Source organism: Nesoenas mayeri (assembly GCF_963082525.1).
Source record: "Nesoenas mayeri genome assembly, chromosome: 2".
Classification (NCBI taxonomy): domain Eukaryota; kingdom Metazoa; phylum Chordata; class Aves; order Columbiformes; family Columbidae; genus Nesoenas; species Nesoenas mayeri.
Window position 1 is genome coordinate 101,507,169 of NC_137543.1, and position 22,730 is coordinate 101,529,898.

The 22,730-nt window shown below is 37.2% G+C and overlaps 1 protein-coding gene across 8 annotated transcripts in view; it reads left to right on the top strand.

Moving 5' to 3' along the window:
- The window catches only part of ATP9B (ATPase phospholipid transporting 9B (putative)), a 167,107-nt gene that overhangs the window by 94,894 nt on the left and 49,483 nt on the right, over window positions 1–22,730 (top strand). For 5 of the 8 annotated variants that reach the window (XM_080339199.1, XM_080339198.1, XM_080339203.1 and 2 more), the window contains 2 exons: window positions 12,526–12,648; window positions 16,362–16,522. In XM_080339199.1, coding sequence (XP_080195325.1) covers window positions 12,526–12,648; window positions 16,362–16,522 — 284 coding nt within the window. The remainder of the gene's footprint in view (window positions 1–12,525; window positions 12,649–16,361; window positions 16,523–22,730) is intronic. The other 3 variants (XM_080339205.1, XM_080339204.1, XM_080339202.1) reach the window with 1 other exon arrangement.

The window sequence follows — 22,730 nt, forward strand, 5'->3', positions numbered from 1 at the left end:
TCTGAAACTGGATGAGAACATTGATGCTTTGAAATGATCAGTAGTGTTTTGGCAAACCAAAAGCAAAGTTTTTTGTGTCCTTCACTCTGAGCCAGAAAGAATATCTACCTGCTATCATTACTAGTAACTCCATTACCTGAAATAGCAAAAGTGTGATAGTGGAGTTTTCAATCCTCAGATGACCTGTATGGAAAATATGTAAATGAACTGATGTTTTTAATTTTTCTTTCATATATAGGAAACCGGAAGAATACTAGATTTATACCACTATATTAAAGCAATAAGAGAACAAGAAGACTGAAAGTCTTGATTGACTTCTTTGAGTGTGTATGTGGACAGAATTCACTAAATGCAAACTAGTACATCGTACCAGTTTTTTTTCTATGCTCCTGTATTTACCTACAGCACACTCTATAACTTTGTAATTGTTTCTTCTCAGAGACACAGTAGGGCATTTTTATGCACATTACCCATGCTTCTCAAATAGCAGTGTATATTTTTTTGTACTCTTCTTTATATTCTTCTTTCCAAAAGTAATAACATGGTAACTGTACAAATGGGAAACTGGAGCACAAGAGATCGGGGAAGAACAGGAACCACAAAACCCAACCAAACAAAGCAAACAAACAAAAACCCAAAAACCACACAAACAAGTAACAACAGCAACAAAAAACACAAAAAACCCCACAAACACACACACGCACACACCCCCCCCCCCCCCCCCCCAAATAACTGAGAGTGGTCAGTTTAAGGCATTGGACTTCACTTCTCATACAAATTCATGTTTCATAGTACTGTTATCTCAAATACTGCTAATGTTGGGTTTGCATGCACATGATATCTGTAGCCTTGGAGCAAATTTGATCCTAATGCATTTTCTTTAGCATCTTGGGTTTGCATGCACATGATATCTGTAGCCTTGGAGCAAATTTGATCCTAATGCATTTTCTTTAGCATCTTGAAAATAATATTATATCATTACTTATCTACTTCTCTGTTACATCCCTGGGCTATAGAGTAAGTTCTTCCATGATGTGTCCTGCTATCAATTCACAAGCTAATGTCTCAGAATAACCTGTGCCCTGACTTCTAACTTGTTCTGAAATCAACAAATTAAACATATTATGCAGTTGAAATACCAAGTCATGTGATAGGTCTTTTCTGGCTACATGTAATTTAGTGTGGGGCGCTGTGTTGCTGTACAGTGTCTGAGTCACCCAGCCTGATGGCTGCTGAAGTACAGAACTGAACAGATCATCTTCTGTACTGTGTTACGGTACTGTACTGCTTGGGACATGAACGTTGAATCAACATTTCTATTTCACCTGATACCACTTTCTATTTACAAGCCTACTGCAAAGCAAAGTATGTGCAACAATATGCGATTTAGTTCTAAACAAAGTAATTGCAGTACAAGAACATACAAAACAAGCAAGGGCATGGCTCTTCAATAGTGAGAAAATTCTCACTGCACTCTGGGTAAATTTCTGGGTATACTATGTATTTTAGAGTTAGTGGCAAACTCTTCCATTGGTTTCACTAAGCTCAAGACTTTTTTTCAGAGCTGTAAAATTCCTGCAATGTTAAATCCATTCTGTATTATAACAATGTAGGAGGATAAAAATTGATATATTCCAGAATGTGAATGACTAGCCATAAGCCGAATGGTTAGCCATAAGCCATGTCTAACTCATTTTTGTTTTTGTCATCACTGGGAATTTTACTTGATGATGTTCTCAGATCACTTTCCATTTTGGAGACTCCCATTAAAAGCTTTTTGGATTTTGTTCCCTTTTAGTATGTTTTAAATGTGAATGTGTTAGAATTTGGCTCAGCAGCTCAATGTCATTTCACACCAGTGTTTGAGGAAGGATCAGCGGTGGAGTACACAATAGTCCCTAAAGCAGATTAATCTCACAAAACAGTCTAAGCAATTCTACAATAGATCAAGTACAGAATAGTAACAACTTTTTGCTTATTCACCAGAAATAGTGTATTTTACCTGTAGTGAGCTAGGCTAAAATGAATGAGTTGTGGTAAAATGTAGAAACCATTTGAAATTTTTCCATTCTACAGAAGACAATGCAAAAGGGAGATTCCTTGTGTAGTTGGCTTGCATTGGGTATCCCGGTGAGCTGTTACAAGAGGCAGTCCCTGATGGCTGTTTCCTCTCAGATGCTGTCTGCACTGCTGCTCATTAGTTGCAGGAGTTTGCTTGTTTACTTGTATTGTTGCCATTGTCAAAAAGCAGCTTCTGGGAGGTGGAGAGGGTAAGGGCAAAGGGCACTGCTGTCAGATGATACTTACAAGCTCATCTGATGCCCTAGAACTGTCCCACCTTCCTAATGTGCTTCTGGTGGGGCTGTGCTGGCAGCCTGCAAGACAAAGTGCTGGGAACCACAATATTGACAGTGTGGAAATAGATCCTTACATGGTTTTGGATTTTAGAGTTATGCTGAGTGTTTGTTAATAAGAGCAATGTACCACCATTGGCACTGATTTTCTTCTGTGTGTGTACTCTTACTGCGTGTGTTTTATTGGAAATCTGAAACCTCTAACTTAATTGTGGAACTGTGCTATATGCTTTTCTTTGTAAAGATGCATGCACGCATTCCTGAAACCCATGGTTCTAAAATCTCTAGACTGCAACTGTGTAGAAAGTCAAATGTGCCTCATATCTTTATTTAATAACTCTAGTGACTGTTAGAAAAGTGTATATAATTTTTCTTTTGCATAATTTTCCATAATTAGTACAGTTATTTTAATATTTTTCTGAATTTGCTCAATTGTTTCCAATATGGAAAGGAATTACATAGGAGAAATAGATTAGTTTTTACAGTGAGTATATTCAAAGTATGTTAATTTTTTTTAATTATGAATGAGGTATGTCAGAAATTAGGATCTTTCAGAGACCTACAAAGTATTCTTGAAACAGACACTTATCTCATGGTTATGTCTTTTATTTGGATGCTTTGCAGGCATTATTTGGCTGGCTACCGTTCTTTTTATGTAGAGCAAGTACAGAAAAACAGATCATCTGTGTGTCTTCATTTTTGAGACTTCTCAATTTATGCAGCTGAAGTCTGATGTTTTTCCTGAAGTACTGGAGGCTCAGTAACCATCATGATTCACATTACTTTAAATCTTAGTCTACAGTGATGAATATCTAGAGGGAAAGGAAAGTACTATACATATCAGGACATAATATTTGTTTATATATAGGCTGAACATAGTGATCATAACTTAAATACTTATTTCTGTTCGCACCCTTAAAGTAACAAACTTGTCATGTTCTTAATAAACACAATCTTTGCCCTTCTATTTTACCTCAGTTCACAGTGCAAGCCTGTGGATAGATTTAGCATTAAAATCAGCATTCCAGCTTGTACTGGATGAAAATAATGTGATTTAGATTGTAGATTATTTTGCAAGAAGTGGATTGCTCTTCATATTCTTAAGGCTAATTCCCTTCCCATCATATCTTTTGGAATGTGTCCCAAAACACTGTTTATACAAAATAGCGTTCAGTTTCATTTCTTTTATGATTTGGAGACTTTGTGGAATCTTTTGTTAATCTCATAATCTCCAAGGAATCCACTTAAATATTTTCTTTTATAAAAGCAAAGATAGATGACTTGTGACTCCGCTGAAAATAAGATTCTTACTGATGCCTTCAGGGTTTGAGGGATAGGCTGGTTTTTTTTTTTTCCTTTTTCCTATCACATAGATTTATTTTTCTGGTTTCAGATTGAAAGTGGTTGGGCAGTTGTTTGTTCGCTTTTCTTTTGAAGAAACTCTTGAAAAAATTTTTGATGCACTGTTGTAATTGCCTACTAGATGTATCGTCTGTTTCGCAATGTGACTCTGCCAGCACCAGTCCTCTCCTTTGAACTGCATATCCCTTCTGACTGCCTTCCCCCTTGGCTTGTTCTCTTCTCCACCTTGTTATTCTGGTCTCTTTAATATTTTTTGTAGTTCCGCCTACCCATTTCTTTCATCTCCACATAAATCTTATGTATCCTTGCATTTCTCTTTCCATGCAGCACCTTTGTGAAGAAGAAAGTTTAATTCTTTGATAAACTCAAATTGTCAGAGAATATTCTTCATCTGCCACAGTTTGTTTACCTTGAAGAATATTGTCTTGGTTAATTTGCACCCATTGTGCAACAAGGAAGATCGTGATCCTGTTTTACCTCTTCAGCTCTGGCTGCACCCTTCTGTGTGCTGCCTGCTCCCCAGCGGTACCCAGTACTGTCACCTCCCTTTTAAAACGGCTTTCAGTGCATTGGTCATCTGCTCTGCTGTCAAGTTGTTGGCTTCAACTTGTGAATGCATGGGTGGTTTCTTAATGGTTTTATGTGTGGGAAGAGATTCACCTTAAATAAGTATCTGAGTAGCCATTTCACTGACCTGCTCTAAATACACCATTGAAATTCCCTGCGGTCACGTTTAGCCAAAGTTTCTCTGGCTGTATGGCCACATCTTATTCTCACTTCTGGCTTTTTGTTTCAGCTATTACTGTATCATTATTTTCCCCTTTATACTCAAATCAGTTTGGCTTGTTGAGGTAGTTTATGCAGTACCCAGTGCAGGGCTGTGCTCTGTATAAGGAGACCTCTCTCTGGATTTGCAGTTTAAAAAAAAAAAAAGTACATCTGTGTGTATTTAGAGATTCAGGGATGTGGTTGGGGAGAATTAATTTTTATGAATGAGATGCATCTAATTGTGCTTGAGCAGTGAAACAATACTCTGGAGAGCGCTGGGCAGAAGTGTGAAGGGTTTGCCCATTAAACCATTTTGTTCCATGGATGCATCTTCCTTTGGTCTTTTTTTCCATCTATGTGAAAGCATGTATTCAGTCAGTTTCTTACTCTTGAAATGAAGAAGTGTGTTTATATAGCCCTTCCCTGCGACAGGGTTTGAATTGTTTAACAAATACATTGGCTGGTGTTCTTACTAGTTTTGTAATGACTCTCCCCGTTGTGAGATTGCATTCACTCTTTATGTACTATTTTATTTTTAAATATATTTAATTCTGTAAACAATAGATGAGCTTTTAATGCCTTGCATATTATTTTATATTTGACTTTGACCTTTCAGTTTTCTTTAAGAACCTGAGTAATTCATTTCTAAGTACTTAGGAGTTTTATAGTTGTACTACACAACAGTTTCCTTGTGGAAGGTTTGCTAGCTTCCAATGACCCTTAGCTGCCATCTGGTACAAATTCAAAGTGCTTCTGTCATCTGCTGCTAATTGCTGTCACCTGCATATTGCAGTCACTCTGAGCAACTTGGATTGCAGTAAAGCAGGAAGCATAATGCTTTGTATAGCTGCAATACCAATTATTTCTTTATTAATTTAATAAAAGGAGTACATGCATCATTAAATGACATGAATTAATATAAATGGCATTTCATGTTTATTTTAATGACTTTCAGGGTTTAGTCTGACATCCAAAAATGTGTGTAGATTTGTATTATGAATGTATTTATTATTTCAGTATTATTCAGCCTGTTTATTCTGGTAAGATTGTTTCAACTGAATCCTACAGAAGAGTTCTTTAATCTTTTCTGTAAGCTGATAAGCTTTAGTCAGGGCACTAGCCTACAGCACCATATTATATTAATATATTTTACTTGTAATTTAGAGAACAAGAAGAATATCCTGATCTGAAGGCTAAAGTGTCCCCTGTGGCACTTGCACAGCTGATAATCGTGAACTAGAAAGATGTGTATATCAAATAGTTTACAAAATGAAGCCAGCTGTGTTTCCCTACATACTGCGGCTTCCTGACATGCATCATTAAACCTTATTAGCTACTTCCTTTTACAAAGATTCTTGTAGTCTTGAACATTGCATATTAACATTTTCTGCCCCTCCAACTGGAAATTATTTGCTTTATTGTAGAGTGTCAACTTGCTCTAGTTTCTGATGCGTTCTAATTGGTACTTTAGAGTATAATCATAGTGAAATACCACTCCATGCATTTCTTTATTTGGAAATTAATACAGACCTTTTCACTTTATCTGTCAATCTGGGCAACTTTTCTCACAATTCCCAACTGTTGAGATTGCTTACAAACCATTAAGTATGAAATGGTTCACAAAATGTCTTTAAGAATACAAACGTGAGCAGGAGTTCGCTTCTGTGGTAAGATCTTTTTTGTTGTTGTTGACCTAATAATAAGGCGGTTAGAGCTGATAAGTTTAATGATGTAAAAGAACCCTCTATGTAGTGATATAATTAAGTTCATTTTTTGCAGATGAGATTTTGTTTAAAAACTTACCACTTGTTTACTGAATCCTGATATTGAATTTCAGCTCAGATCTTAGGAGAGCAGAATTTTTGAAATACTGAGCTCTCTGTGGATAAATAATCAGATTTGTAATTAGTATGAAACTAAAAATATGTATTACATATATATGCATTTGTACATGTTTACTAGTCTTTCAGGTGTATGAACAAAAAAGCAATTAATTGCTTCTGCTCTCCATGAACAAGATTGTGGGCAATGTTATGCCAGAACCTTATTTGTTTGCATGATCCCTAATAAGGATCATTTCAAGGCAACATGTTCTACTGAATTCTCTCTAAACATATTTTGTGTTTACTTTAGGACAGGAGGCACAAATAGCATAGAAATTTTATAAAATCTGAATAACATGTAACTGTATAGAGAAGACAACTAAATACCGTCTTAATGGTCTTTTTGTTAATATTCCTCTTCTGAAAATTTGGATACTTATTCCAGAAAGCAAATTTTATTTATAAATACATTAGTGTATCAAAGTTGAGCTAGAAAAATCTACATTTCACATGATTTCTACTACATAGTTGAGTCTGTAAAATGATATTTTTATACAATACTTGTGAGAAGTTGCACATAAAATCTGATCTAGAAGTCTTCATTGAGAAGAGTTGTTTTTCCTGTGCCTTAAATGGTTGTGGACATTTACTCCAGACATATTTTGAGTATTTCCACTTAAACTTGAAGATGGCTTCCCCTCATCCCCCCTTCTTTGACATTTTCTCCTATATTCTGAGTTTTAATTCATCTTCAAGGAGACTACTGCTTCTTTTCCATCATATTGAACAGCTTTCAAGCTCCTCCTATTTAATTTTAAACTACAAATAAAACCATGTACAACTTTTTCTTCCAAAATGCAGCTTAGATGTTTTTGAAACATTTTTCACAACTTGCCTACAAGCACAATTTTATACTCAAGAATAGCTAGGGACAGAGACAAGTTTGATGCACTCAAAATACTGTCTTTTTTTTAAAATTTTTTTTTGGCTGGAGTTCTGTTAGCCAGAAATGAACTTAGAAATTCCCTTCTCATATTTTTTCTGCATTCTTGAATGTTATTATATTTAATTATATATTCATATTACTTGTGAGTAGCATTCAGATATAAATGGATTGAGGCAAACTCTGAGATGCTTTGTGTTTGTTTAGTTTCTTTAACCTGATTTCCAGTGGAAGAAGGCCCAGGTGATTTTCGTTGTATCCAGACCCGTGCTGAGGCAGGTTGGATGGTGGAGTTGAGTTATAGACAGCAAAGGAGAACAGAGAATCTAGAAGTGCTCCGTCAGTGAAAGAGTCACTGCATGCTGCCACTAGGGATCACTTTAATTTCTCCTTCAATTTTTATTGATTCACTTGAATTTCTTGGTGAATCCATCTTCAGAAAGTTGCTTCAGTCACTTCAGTGAGCTGTGTATTGTACGTACCATGCTATTTCAACTATACTTCCATGAAGAAAGGTTGCATCTCTGATTGCCATGTATTTTTGTGGCATAAGACCAACTTAATGTGTGCCACTGTTTCCTGATGAAGATTTTTTTTTTTCCAACACCTTTTTTTTAATGTGAAGCAAGCAAATGTTGGATTTCTTCAGATACACATTTTCAAGGGTTTGCTTAGTAGCAAAGATATTTTTGAAGCTACAAGGTTCTGGTACCATTTATTAAAATAATGTTAAACATAAATTGTGACATATATAAAACAGAAATTCAGTCCCTATAGCGACAAAAATTAATGTGCGCAGCTTTCTGTATGAAAAGTTATTTAGACCAGTCAGCCACATGGTCTGAAGTGCAGATATGTTAGAATTTCCAAAGCTTAAGCAAATGAAAGAGCTAGCTGTTGCTGTGAGTTTGTTAGGTGCCTTGTATACTTGTTTTTCTTGAAGGAAGTAATACCTCTTACTGAGCTGTTTTATTTACTTTTTTTACATACATCGCATTTTTAAAATATTAATATAATTACAAATTCTATACAATAAAAATTTTGGGACTGGTTCTCCCCATGCTAGTTTTGTGGATACTTTCGTAAAGCTAATTACTTTCATCTCTGAGAGAGTTAAGCCATGTTTTTTTAATCCACCTAGATTTGAAAAAACCAAAACCACCACACACAAAAACAAAACAACAACCAAAAACAAACAAAAAAAACCCCAAACCAAACCCCCCAAAAACCCAAACCATGCTGTCTCCACTGAGTATGGTTTAATAATAGTGTGTAATGTTTACAGCTGCTTATTCTGTATTCTGACCATGAAAAAAACTGATTATGTGGCAGTATGCTAGAAAAGTCTTGAGGGGAAGCTGATGATGATCAAGGTTAAAGAAATAAAACAAGCATTTTTAAAAATTACAATGAAATAGAAATTTGAAGATAGTGTTCCAGTGTAAAATCAAATGTCTTTAAATCCTGATTTTGTTTTTCGCTCAGAATTCCATGTCTCTCCAATTTTGATCAGTTGTAAGGAGGACTGCGAGTGCTGAGCAAATCTGTTTCTGTGTGAAATCTTGTGTACCTAGACTGTTTTAAACTGAAAAAATAGGTGTCTTGAGAGTTTTGCTGTTTTGAATACTTTTGGTTGTTGAAGTCTCCAGTATGACTAGTTAGCTTAGATTATTGAAGTAATTATTCTAAATTGAATGGTGATCTTGAGAAACTGTTTCCATTTGATAGCTTCTAATAGGAGGAGGGTATGTTACTAATGCATGCCAAAATTTAAGAAGCCATCAACATTTTCATTTTCTTAGTAGGCTTTGTGCATGTTTTTATCATTCTCGTGTATGACAGGTGCTTAGTGAATTTGGAGAACATAGGGTCGCATGGCATCTGACTACTGGCACCTTAAGGCGCAAGTCTGACTGCATAAAGGTATAGGAAGTGTATCTTTTGGCTAAGAAGGAAATGTCATAGTTGGAGTACACGATCTGCATTGTTAAAGTCCTTCGAATAATTACCTCTGAGCATTTCAAACTAAACGAGGTAAATGCTGTCAGGCAAGGAACATAATATGGAAACACAGGTGGTCCTGTAAAGGTTCAGCCTGGTGCTGCGTTACCGACAGCTTGTGAGGAACAGTGGCCAGCGCCAGTCTTGAGCACCCTCTGCTGACCAAACTGTATATGGCAGTTCTTTAACGGCTGCGAATCTGTTTTTCAGCGTTCTGTCAAATTAGAGCGAAGTACTGAAATGAGGTAGAGGCAAATATCGGTGATTTGGCTTCACTGTTTTATGTAAAGACTGATTCTACAAAGAGTCATCAGACTGAAGATTATTTAGACACACTAGGATAGTTGAGCAAACTGCAAAAGTGTTAATGGAAATCAGATTTATAGTCAACTTCTATTCAATTTATCTCATTTTGATCTTTTGAAATATAATGTTTTACTACAGATAGAGCATTAGGGTAAATCAGGACAAAACTGAAAAAGAAGGCACTCTTCAGAAGGCTGTGAAATCAATGGCCAATATTTGTCAAAATGAGTGCCTTACTTCAAGCCACTGAGCCCACTATTTAAGTAAAGTTGTGGATATAGCTCACTGATATTTTTTATGGTAGTAGATGTAGCTAGAAAGGCCTAAACACCTCTAAAAACCTGGAGAGGGCTTTCAAGTTTCCCTTTGAGTATCCAAACTCTGATGATGTTGAGTCTAGAAAAATCAGTGTCATAAAATAGACAAATAAAGGAGGCAGAGAGAGAAAGTGTTTGAGGCTTCATCTTCTTTTAGCATTATAGATACTACCAGCTACAAGAGGGAATTTTGTTTCTAAAGTGATAAGTTTATTTCAAACCTAGATATTATGCAGTTATTAAAAGCTTGTTGAAGTAAAAGCAGGCAAGTCAGAAGGGTATTTCAAAATGTAATAGACTTTTTTTGCTTTTAAGAGCATTTAAATTTCTGGTTTGAATACACATCAAAACATTTAAAAAAAAAAATCTACTTGCAGCTTATTCTTCTTCCCTTGAATGATAACCATGTATTTCTTCTTGAGTTTTAAAGGTACTTCTGTTTTAAATGCATGTCTCTTGGATATGGGCTGATTTTTTTTCTAAGAATACGGACAAGTAATGGTAATTTCTTCCTTTGGGGATACAATTAATGCTAAATATCTAAAAATGTTTCTTGAAATAATTGTACAATAGACATACTTCAGTTCCATAAATCTGCAGTATTAACATAATGCCAAATATTTGTTTAGTCAAAGTGTTGTTTGGTTGCATTAAAGCTACCATGAAAGATACATACTTTTTGCCAAAGAAAATACAAAAATGTTACTGGAATCAAATGGACTATTTTCTGGTTATTACTTTTGTATAACTCCAGTAGAATGGACTCAATAGCTAAAGTTTATTTTAGTTTTACTAAGTCAAGTAGAACCCACACACAAACCACTATGATTATTGCTCTAATTCTAAAATGAATAAAACATGTAATAGATTTTTTTTTTTGGTGCTTCAGAAGATGTTTTCAAAGTTTGCCATTGTTGCTCTTGCATCTAAACAAGTGATTGGGATGTTTGAAAGTGGATTTGAGAAAAAGCAGGAATAGGTGACTACTACTTTTTTCACTAAATTGTCACTTTATATATTTCAGTGTTTTCTTTGCTTTTCCTATCTTTGAATCTGCTGCTTAGAAGAATGAGTAAGATACAGGTTAAAAACTGTAACATACTATATGCAAGATTTGGTGAGTTTTATGTTACTCAGGATAGGCCTGTAGAGAAATGTATTTGTCAAACTGTTAAGTACAGTGAATTAAGGAAAGACGCTTCCGAAATGTGAATTCACTTGCTTTACTTGTTTTGATTTATATTAGCTTAATGTGGTTACCTGAATTCCTGAGCAGTCAAAAATTTGCTATACATGTTTGTAGTGTCAAAGATTACTGTATAATATTGTCTCTCTTTATTTAGCCTTTAAACACAGATTAATGATCTGTTATTACTAAAGACTATAGGAAATGTGTAACGGATTACTGAAGAAAACCGTAGGTGTTCAGCTATATGTAGCTAACTGTATATAGCAATCTATATAGAAGTTATTTTTTAATAAATGATGAAATCCCATGAATCATTTTTCTTAGGCATTGTCAGCCCAAAGAAGAAAGATATACTATTTGAATTTTACTAATTTTAAATAATTACCTTACTGCTTGCATAGCTGTTACATCTAAGCTTAGACTAGAATTAATGAAAACATGAATAACTGACTAGTATTCAAGGTTCAATGAAGTTAAGTGCAGAGCACGTGTTAAGAATTGGAAAGAAAATTTTTATATTTATGGTGCAAATTAAAGCCAAAGTCTATCTCAAACATACGTACCATGAAATTTCATTGTAGTCAATATGGTGTTTGTCAGTGCAGAACCAGACTGATTACTGGAATATAATTACTTTTGTGGAGGAATTTGGTTGGAGGGGGAAGCCTCTTCTAAGATAGTGGCTTAATACTTCAACAGTATTGAAGTAGGGTGCTTAAAAAAGGCTATTTATAAGCAATTATTTCTGATGCACTTTAAACTGTAATTGAATAAAAAATGACTGCACTAGACTATTTTGAGAAATCTTTACCATTGTGCAACGTTTAGGTTTTTTCATTTAATATTCTAGCATTAAAACTTTTCCTCATTTTCCAAGTAATACACTTTTTTAAATGTTAGAATAGTTATTCTATTACTACAATAATAGCTTCAGAGGATAATCTTTCCCCGAAGTTAAGCATCTAGGGCAACAGTAGTAATCTTGCTGTTCGTGTTCTATTTCAGTAATTAGAAAGAGGTTTTTTTTGTTGTTGCTTTCAACTTCTGCTAGTTAAATTAAGATTTTTCTTGTGATCACAGAATGGCTTGGGTTGGAAGGGACCTTAACGATCATCTCGTTCCAACCCCTCTGCCATGGGCAGGGACACCTTCCACTACACTGAGTTGCTCAAACCTCATCCAGCCTGGCCTTGAACACTTCCAGGGATGGAGTGTCCACAACTTCTCTAGACAGCCTGTTCCAGGGCCTCACCACCCTCATGGTGAATAATTACCCCTTTATATCTAATCTAAATATACCCTCTTTCGGTTTAAAACCATTGCCACTTGTCCTATCACTACATGCCCGTATAAAAAGTCCCTCTCCAGCTTTCTTGCAGGGCCCCGTTAGGTACTGGAAGGCTGCTAGAATGTCTCCCTGGAGCCTTCTTTTCTCCAGGCTGAACAACCCTAACTCTTTCAGCCCATCTTTATAGGAGAGATGCTCCATCCCTCAGATCATCTTCATGGACCTCCTCTGGACTCATTTCAAGAGATCTACATACTCCTTATGTTGAGGGCCCCAGGGCTGGACACAGTACTCCAGGTGAGGTCTCACAAGAGTGAAGTAGAGGGGTAGAATCACCTCCCTCAACCTGCTGGTCACACTTCTTTTGATGCAGCCCAGGATACAGTTGGCTTTCTGGACTGCAAGCACACATTGCTGCTTATGTTGAGCTTTTCATCAACCAAGACCCACAAGTCCTCTTCAGGGCTGCTCTCAATCTGTTCTCCGCTCAGCCTATATTTGTGCTTGGGATTGCCTCAACTCATTTGCGGGACCTTACACTTGGCCTTGTTGTACTTCATGAGGTTTTCATGGGCCCACCTCTCAAGCCTGTCAAGGTTCCTCTGGATGGCATCCCTTCCCTGCAGTGTGCTGATTGTACCACACAGCTTGTTGTTGTCAGCAAACTGGCTGAGGGTACACCCAGTCCCACTGTCTGTGTCACCGACAAAGATGTTAAACAATGCCAGTCCAAATGTTGACCCCCGAGGAACACCACTTGACATTGGTCTTCATTTGGACATCAAGCCATTGACTGCAACTCTTTGAGAGTGATCATGGAGCCAATTTCTTATCCAGTAGCAGTCCCTCCATAAAATCCATGTCGCTCCAATTTAGAGACAAGGATATCACGCAGAACAGTGCCAAATGCTTCACACAAGTCCAGGTAGATGATGTCGGTTACTCTTCTCTTATCCACCAGTACTGTAACCCCATCATAGAAGGCCACCAGATTTGTCAGGCACTATTTGCCCTTAATGAAGCCATGCTGGCCATCACCAGTTGCCTCTGTTTTCCATGTGCCTCAGTATCGTTTCCAGGAGGATCTGCTCCATGATCTTGCCAGGCACAGAGGTGGGGCTGACTGGCCTGTAGTTCCCCAGGTCTTCCTTTTTTCCTTTTTTAAAAATTAGGGTTCTGTTTCCTCTTTTCCAGTTAATGAGAACTACACCAGTTCCCACTGATAATATGTAAGATAATGGCTAATACCTTGTGGTCCAAAATGTGAAGTTTAGACCTTTAATCATTCCCTCATTCAAAAATAAAGCATTTTTAAAATGTGTAGGCTTTTTTTTTGTGCAGGTAACAATGACATACTTTTTATTGATGATATAAGGCATTATTTTACTGAGAACCATTATCTATATAAAACTTTGTGCATAAATTAAAGAGATGCTAAATGGATTTGCAGTTGTTGCCATTAGTAGCATTTTAGATTATACAGGCAATTATTGTGTTCATTATTGCAGAGCAGCCCCTTTGCAAAACTATTGTGGTTGTCTTAGACATTATGTACAAATATTCCCTTGGAGATTAAAATTTCCAGTGGTGTGTTTAATTTTGTTAACATAGTTGTTTCAAATAGAACAAATATTATGACAAGTAGAAGAAGATTTGCTTTCTAACATAGCAAATAGCAATAAATGTAGAAAATTACTTCAGTTCTTAAGTCATGTATTTCTTATATTGCCATCATTATTCTAGTTATGATTGTTTTCAAAAGAAAAGAAATCACTTTCTTAAGATGGTATATTTTACAAATGCTTTGATAAAATCACAATGTAGTTAAAATGAAGTTTACCCACTTTTCCAATATTCAGATGAATTTTAGAGACTGTTAGTGTATTTCTACATTAAGTTATCTGGATAATTCAACAGTGTTTCATTAGTTTGAGTGCAGAAATTGTTTAAGTGGAAAAGCACAGAGTTAAACTAATTAAGTATATTTCAGTACATTATAGTAACTAATTTTGCGGAAATGGAGAAGGCGTTTCTATTAAAACTTAGATTCTTTGTGTGCCTTCTGAAGTAGGGTTTTGTGATTGCCTTCACTTGCTATAGTAAATGAAAATGTTAATATTTACTATGGTCAGTAGCATGATCTATATTAAAAAGTATGACATTATTAGTAACAAACCAAAGGTTCTCGAACAAGAGATCTATTGCATGAAAATTTTTCATTGACTTCTTTATCTCTTAATATCTTTCCAAATACACTTTTGTTGGATTCCAAATTAAATTTGCATCTGTCTTCATCAATTATAAAGGTATTAATGTTTTGAATTAGCTGCGTATCAGTGTACAGTGGACTAAATTTAATGTTTCTGTCCAAAAAGTGGCATTCTTTCCAAAGAAGCTCTTTGTTTGTTTCTGGGGTGGGGTGGGGTTTAGGGTGCATAGTGGGAGCTGAGGGGATAGATAGGCTTTTACTGCCGTGATGGAGGGAAAAAAAAGTGTGAGGTAGTGGTTATGTATGTTGCAAGACAGTGATTCTTTATTTTATTACAAAAAAAGACCAACTCTAGAAGGCCAGATTAAATCATTCCTTTCATTTTTTAATGGGATTTGGATGAATAGAGTAAAATATGCACTTTGCATTCATTGATAGCATCTTTAGGTTGAGGTAATTGAGTCTTTTTTCCCTGACTGAATGAATAATGACTTCATCTGATCCTCAGTGAGGCCTGAAACTTAGGCTGCCTTTGTCAACGCAAAAAGATCTGGGCTTTGAAACATGCTCTACTTCCCTGGCTTAATTTTTCTTCATTTTAATCCAAAAACCTATTTTTCTCAATAATTCAAGCATAAACTATGTAGTAGTTGAAGCAGCGGAAATTGCAAGATATTTGTCCTCGTTGTGCGGCTTTTGAAATGCAGCTGATAAATCAGCCACTGTGGTCTTCAGCTGCCTGGTTCTCTAGGGAAGAGACAGCCCATATATAAGCAAGATTGCTGGAATTTTTAAGAACTATATTTAAAGTGGTTCTTGTGCAGACTTTTTGTTATCTAAGGAAGTGTTATGTTTTACTGGTCTTGCTGGCAAGACTTGGAGATAAAAAGGGCATCTGTGATGTGGCCTAGGAAACTCTTCCTGACATAATTTTCCCACGTATTTTACTGGCTACAAGAGCATCCCAAAAAGTAGGATATAAATACTTAACTTACAGCATACGTTATTGAAATAGTGAGAGTCTTATTTACATAGCTTGAAAACATTTTTTCATGAGAAACAGTGGATGAAAGATACCCTCTTAATGTTTTTACTGAAGTGTTTCTAAATCAAATACCTTTCTACTCATGAAAAGTTGAAGTTTTATTGTACTATTTTGGTTTGAAAATTAATATTCCACTTGATTATTGTTATTATATTAAATAACTGAAAGCTTCATACTGTTAAAAGTTGTTTCTATGAAATCAGTTCACATTTACAGACCAGTGTGGGAATATAGTTACAAGTTACAGTACACTACACAAACAAGAAGGTAGCTCTGTTGCATTTGTCTGATGAATCTTGAATATAAAAGATTTTTCATCTTCTAGCAGTAAATGAGCAGTAGCCACCCTACAAATATAATATGCAATGCCAGTGTTTTTGCTGCATGCATGACAGAAGAGAATTGTTCCTGCTGATTTGTTCAACTTTAACTTGTCTTTTCTCCTTGCCTTCCTGTGTTCATATCCTGGATCAAGGGATGAGGGAAGGATGTGTCAGATATAAAGACATTGAAAAGGCCTGCCTGGGGTAGTTCATGCTGGTTTTGAGAATTGTTATTGTCCTGTAACCAGGGAATGTCTATTGCATGCAAGCATAGGAACAATAATCAATTCAATTATCAAAATGTAGTTAATTATTACAAGTACATGGATTTTTAATAAGTGGGAATAAAAAAGCCAATAATAGCTAGTTGTTCTACAAATGTGTCAATTTAAGACAAAGTTATTACTATCTTGACTTATACTTCTTCTTCTAGGTTGGCTTGCTGGACCTGGAGTTGAATCAACTGACCAAAGCCCTGTTTTTGGCGTTAGTTGCACTATCAGTTGTTATGGTAACCTTGCAAGGATTTGTAGGCCCATGGTATCGCAACCTTTTCCGGTTTCTTCTTCTGTTTTCCTATATCATCCCAATCAGGTATGTATAAGACTGAGAGAAAAACACAGATGTCTCATTTCATTGAATGTGGTTTTCTTGAAATTTATACTTGCTTCTCATTGCAAGGAAATTGATCTTATCAGGAAGCCGAAGGAGAAGGTGCCAACAAATCTGCTGATTCTTGAAGGATCACTGTACAGAAAACAATACTGTTGTATTTTTTTTTTTTTTGTATAATGTTCATCTTCCTGGAGTAATCAGGATATTTAATCCTTTACTTGCATAAATGTATTAATAAGGATACAATCTTGGTATATTTGAGAACATGGTCTTAGGAAACATATTGGAATGAACTGTTAGGTATATTTTTGAATTTTATCTGAAAAGCCTTAAATACTGAAAATGTTGAATTTATTTGGTTAAAATACAGACTTCTTACTACAGCAATGATTAATTTAAATTGAATGACTGAATAATGTAGGTGTGCTTTTACAGTGAGAGGACTTTTAACATGTGTAACCAAGTAGAGACTAGCCCTGAATTAGTTAATTCATTAAGCATGAGTACTGTATATTCAAATTGCAGGTAAACTGGAACAGGAAATAATATCCCTGTGTGTAATCAAGTCTTCTGTGGGCACAGAAGTGAGAACACGGACCCTTAAGTGATTTTTTTTTTTTTTTTTTTTTTTTCCTTGAATAGGTATTGTCTTTGCAAAATGGAAATACTCTCCCCTGTTAAAATATCCAGTTTTTGGATTAAGGTTATTGTTAATTTTAGATGCTCTCTGGAACTCTTCGATTTGAGATAAGTCATTCAGTAAAGCCCAATGGCTCACTACAGAGTTAGCAGCAACTGAACGCTGTTCATAGGTTTAAGACCTGTCCCCTCAGGTTTGCACACAATATTTAAATACATGTAGTATAAGTAAAAATAACAAAGGAAAACAGGAGGATTTCATTAGTTGTTTTCATCTAAGCTTACCTGACTTGTGTGTTACCGTGTTCACATTTTTTCGGTACGTGTCTATATGAAGGGAACTGTATCATATTTGACCAATTTGATACTCAGGCAGTATCTGTCTTAAGGTTTTATAACTTAAAGGACCTGTACTTTTATATTTGTGTGTTACAAGACCAACTGATTCCGTTGGGAGGTTGAAGGAGAAGATTCCAGCGGATATGCTGGGGAGTTGAGGGGATCTTATTGTAGAAACTGGTCATCTTAGAGCCGTTCATTGTCATAACTCCCTTAATGCTTGTGTGATGTTACTGTTCAGGTCACATTGTCATTCCCCCCATAAACACACAGTTCTTGAATATTAAGCAACTTATCCATGTGAAGAGGCAAAAAGTGTTGCATTCAAGTAATAAGAAAAGTCTGTGTGTTGCTGAAAGATGCACTTAATCAGCAAACATGTGTAGGGGAAGGGAAAAATGAGCTAAGACTATAAAGGATCACTTGTTGTTGGTCACTGTGTTCTTTGATAATAAACATACTAAGCCAAAAGTTATTAAAATGGTTAAAAGACAGATATATCTTTGTTATTGGATGCAAGAGGATTGAGAGCATATAGGTGGTGTAAGTAAATTTGACTCTGTATTGACAGTTTGACATATGCCACTGAGAAACATGTTGATTGAGCAGCTTGTTTTCAACTCTTAAGAGACAAGTTTAGTGGACTTGTGAAATTGTTCTTTTCCAAAAATAATTTCTAGGATATACCTAATCCCATTTTTCAGTTGCTTGTGAGAGATAATATGCAAAGTGACATGTTAGGGAATGTGATTGATTTAGTTCTGAAATGGACCATATTGTTACTCTACAGAAGAACAGGCAGAAATATATCAGAGAATACTTTTCTCTCTAGAGGTTTATCTATTTCTATACCAACTTTTCTTCAATTCTCAGATCATTTGTATACAGGATGGATTCTCACACAGTCAGCAAAATAAAAGAACTCCAGTCATCCCAGCATTCACATATAACTACACTTCTCCTCCTCTCTTCTGGATGTTAAGCATGGAAATTACGTACTCTTTAGGCTGTATTTGGAGTGTAAACTCTTGGAGATGAAAGTTACAAATGTAATGACAGTGAAGCACCAGGTGTTGTGTCCTCTGATTATTTTAAAAATAGCCATATTGAGAAAACAATGAACTTTTCACAGGTGAAGAACGTGCATGTGGGAGATCAGGACTGGCTGATACAGGAAAAGTATATCTGCACTCATGCACACATGAAATGTGTTAAATGATGGGTTTAGAGAATTCAGGAAGTTTCTAAATGTGGAGCTTTCTTTTTTTGCTGTTGTCTTTGGCTTTTGGTTTGCAGAGCAAGGCAAAATTACAGGTAGACAATAAAAATAATTTTCCATGGCCAGACATGTTTGTTGAAGACCATCAGGAGGAGGTAACTACCCTGTTTCCCTCAAAATAAAACCTGCCCCCAAAATAAGCCCCAGGATGATTTTTCAGGATTTTTGGGAATGCTTGAAATATGAGCCCTAGTTACAGTTCATAAAAAAGTCCATTTAAATAGCATCCAGGCAGCTATGCATGTAAAAAAGTAAGCATCTTTTGGAGCAAAAATTAATGTAAGACTCTGTTTTATTTTTGGGGAAACAGGGTAACTGTTAGCAGAGTTTAACTGATCTCAGCGCAGCCTTTCCTATAATTAGTGGGACTTCTGTTTTTGCTCCAGGGAGCAGCTAATTTCTTGAGATCAATCTGCATCCTGAATACTCTTATAGATGAATGTTGCTTCACTGTGCAGAGGGTATTACTATGGGGTATGTAAGACTTCAGAAGTATAAACATAAAGCAACTGTAAAAAAACAACACCACCCCCCAAAACAAACAAACAAAAAACCAACAAAACAACAACAACAAAAAACCAAACCAACAACCAACCACCACCAACAACAACAAATGCAATGACCAACACCTACTCACCCCTCTTGCCCCCAAAACCCCAGCCCACAACATTGCACACATTCTACAGAGTACAAGGAATCAAGGAAGTAGTGGTAAACAAACATTGAAAGCTCAGCCCAGCTCCTAATGGGTTGTAAGTTAGAACTATTATGCACAAGGTGTTTTGAACAGCCCCACATGCCCAGAAACATTTGGCCCTCTTTTAGAATTGATGTTTCTTTTTCCGCTGTGGAGGAAGCATAGCCCAGGGAGCCTCCGTAGACAATCTGCCTCCCTACAAAGTTAATCTATTTGAATTTCTTAAAATATATTGGGAAAGACATTTACTGTACACATTTAAAATTCCAGTACAAATCATGTAAGTCTTGAGGAGGTTTTCCTTCAGTCTTTGTAGCTTCTAATTTTATCAGTTGTTTTAGCTTTATTTAAAAAAAAAAAAAAAAAAAAAAAAAAAGCTAACAGAGACACAGTTACCAGTAGTTGTATATGTAAGTACAAGAGAACCAGAAGAGACTTCAATGTGGGATGTGAGATACCTGCTCTCAACTACTGAGCTGGAAATCCTGTTGTGTGTGTGGGTGCAGGAAAGATGACTGGGCTGTTAGAAAGCCTTGCCACAATGCAATTCTGTCCCTTCCTCTGGCATTTATTTGTAGCATCTCTTTGTCAGAGCACTAGAGCTGCAATGGTAATCGCTTCAGAAATGACAGCCAAAACCAAAGAAAAGGCTTAGCCTTTGTGATGGGACTGCACCACCTAACTGGATCCTCTCCACCATCAAGTAATGGGACTTTGTTTATTCATTGTCCAGTCTTCTTCAACGCCTTTAAAGTCAAAGTGAGTTGTGCTTTGACTAGAGTCCTTTTTCATGGTTGTGTTTTGTTGGTTGGTTTTTGTGGGTTTTTTTGTTTTCCCCCAGAAAAGGTAGCCAGGAAGTTTTTCAAGACAATTTAGGCTTAGCCAAGCAGTGTTTGGTGAAATTACTCCTTCACATAAATGGACATGTGAATCCTCTAACTGCATGTGCTTCTGCTATTAAGAAATGTAGAGGATTTACCATAAAATGATAAGGTATTGACTGGACATCTGGTAATAATGTGTATCATCCAGGCTCTATATTTAGTAGAGGTTTAAAGCTGGATTGATGGGGCTTATTCAGCCATCCTCTAGTTTTAGTGTACACAGAAGCCAAAATGTCTTTTGTCCTTCATTCAGATGCTCCAAGGCTCCTGGGCACTGAGTCATTCTGCAAAAATAAGCTGTCCCAAATATCTAGAAGGAACTGCCTTGCACTTGAGTAGTAAAGTTTTGGGGCACTGCCTGACTGCCAGCTGCTTTTTTCTGGGTCTTCAAGAGGAGCATGCAAAGAAAATCATTGAAGTTCAGTAGACAGCAAGGAAAACACTGCTAAGAAGTTTTGTATCTGAAATCCATTAATATCCACTCAAATCCCTGATTGTACAAATATGAAAAAGGAGGTTTAATTCAATGTGCTTCTGTCTATTGCTGAGATCCAGAGATGCAGTGACCACGAGATGGTGGAGTTCAGCATCTTGTGTGGCAGGAACAGAATAGCAAGTAGAATTTCAACGCTGGACTTTAGCAGGGCTAACTTTGGCCTTTTCAAGCAATTGCTGGGGGAAATCCCATGGGCAAGACTGCTTGAAGGAAAAGGGGCCCAAGAGAGCTGGATTGCATTCAAAGATTGCTTCTTCCACGCTCAGGATCAGAGCATCCCCACACGTAGGAAGTCAAGGAAGGGAGCCAGGAGGCCTGCGTGGTTGAATAGGGATTTGTTGGGTATGCTCAAGCAGAAGAGGAGAGTTTACAGGTCATGGAAGCAGGGGCTGGCCACTTGGGAAGAATATAAGGCTGCTGTTAGAGGATGTAGGAAGGCAGCTAGGATAGCCAAGGCCTCCTTAGAATTACAGCTGGTGAGAGGGGTCAAGGACAGCAAAAAGAACTTTTTCAAATACATAGCAGATAAAACTAATACCAGAGGCAATGCAGGCCCACTGATGAATGGGGTGGGTGCCCTGGTGGCAGAAGATACAGAGAAGGCAGAATTACTGAATGCCTTCTTTGTCTCTGTCTACTCTGCCGGAGGCTGTCCTGGGGAGCCCTGTACCCCTGAGACCCCGGATGAAGCCAGGTCAATGAAGGAGTTTGCTTTAGTCGATGAGGACTGAGTTAGGGAGCAATTAAATAGTCTGGACATTGATAAATCCATGGGTCCAGATGGGATGCATCCGCGGGTGCTGAGGGAGCTGGCTGAAGTAATTGCTGGACCACTCTCCAACATCTTTGCCAAGTCTTGGGAAACGGGAGAGGTGCCCGAGGATTGGAGGAAAGCAAATGTCACTCCAGTCTTCAAAAAGGGCAAGAAGGAGGACCCAGGTAGTTATAGAACGGATAAGAAAGGATAAGAAGGTTATTAGGGGCAGTCAGCATGGCTTTACCAAGGGTAAGTCATGCTTGACCAACCTCATAGCCTTTTTTGAGAATGTAACAAGGTGGATGGATGATGGCAGAGCGGTGGATGTGGTCTACCTTGACTTCAGTAAAGCCTTTGACACAGTCTCCCACAGCATCCTCACAGCTAAGTTGAGGAGGTCTGGTCTAGACAATAGAGCAGTGAGGTGGGTTGCAAACTGGCTTAAGGAGAGAAGCCAGAGAGTGGTAGTCAATGGTGCGGAGTCTAGTTGGAGGCCAGTATCTAGTGGAGTGCCTAAGGGGTCAGTACTGGGGCCAATATTATTCAATATATTCATTAACGATTTAGACGAGGGAACAGAGCGTACTATCAGCAAGTTTGCTGATGACACCAAGCTGGGAGGAGTGGCTGACACACCAGAAAGCTGTGCTGCCATCCAGCGGGACCTGGACAGGCTGGAGAGTTGGGCGGGGAATAACCTAATGAAATTTAACAAGGGAAAGTGTAGAGTCCTGCATCTGGGCAGGAACAACCCCAGGTTCTAGTATAGGTTGGGAAATTACATATTAGAGAGCAATGTAGGGGAAAGGGACCTGGGGGTCCTGGTGGACAACAAGATGACCATGAGCCAGCACTGTGCCCTTGTGTCCAGGAAGCCCAGTGGCATCCTGGGGTGTATTACAAGGGGGGTGTTTAGTAGATCGAAAGAGGTCCTCCTTCCCCTCTACTCCGTCCTGGTGAGACCACATTTGGAATATTGTGTCCAGTTCTGGGCCCTTCAGTTCAAGAAGAACAGGGAACTGCTGGAGAGGGTCCAGCGTAGGGCAATGAAGATGATTAAGGGAGTGGAGCACCTCCCTTATGAAGAAAGGCTGAG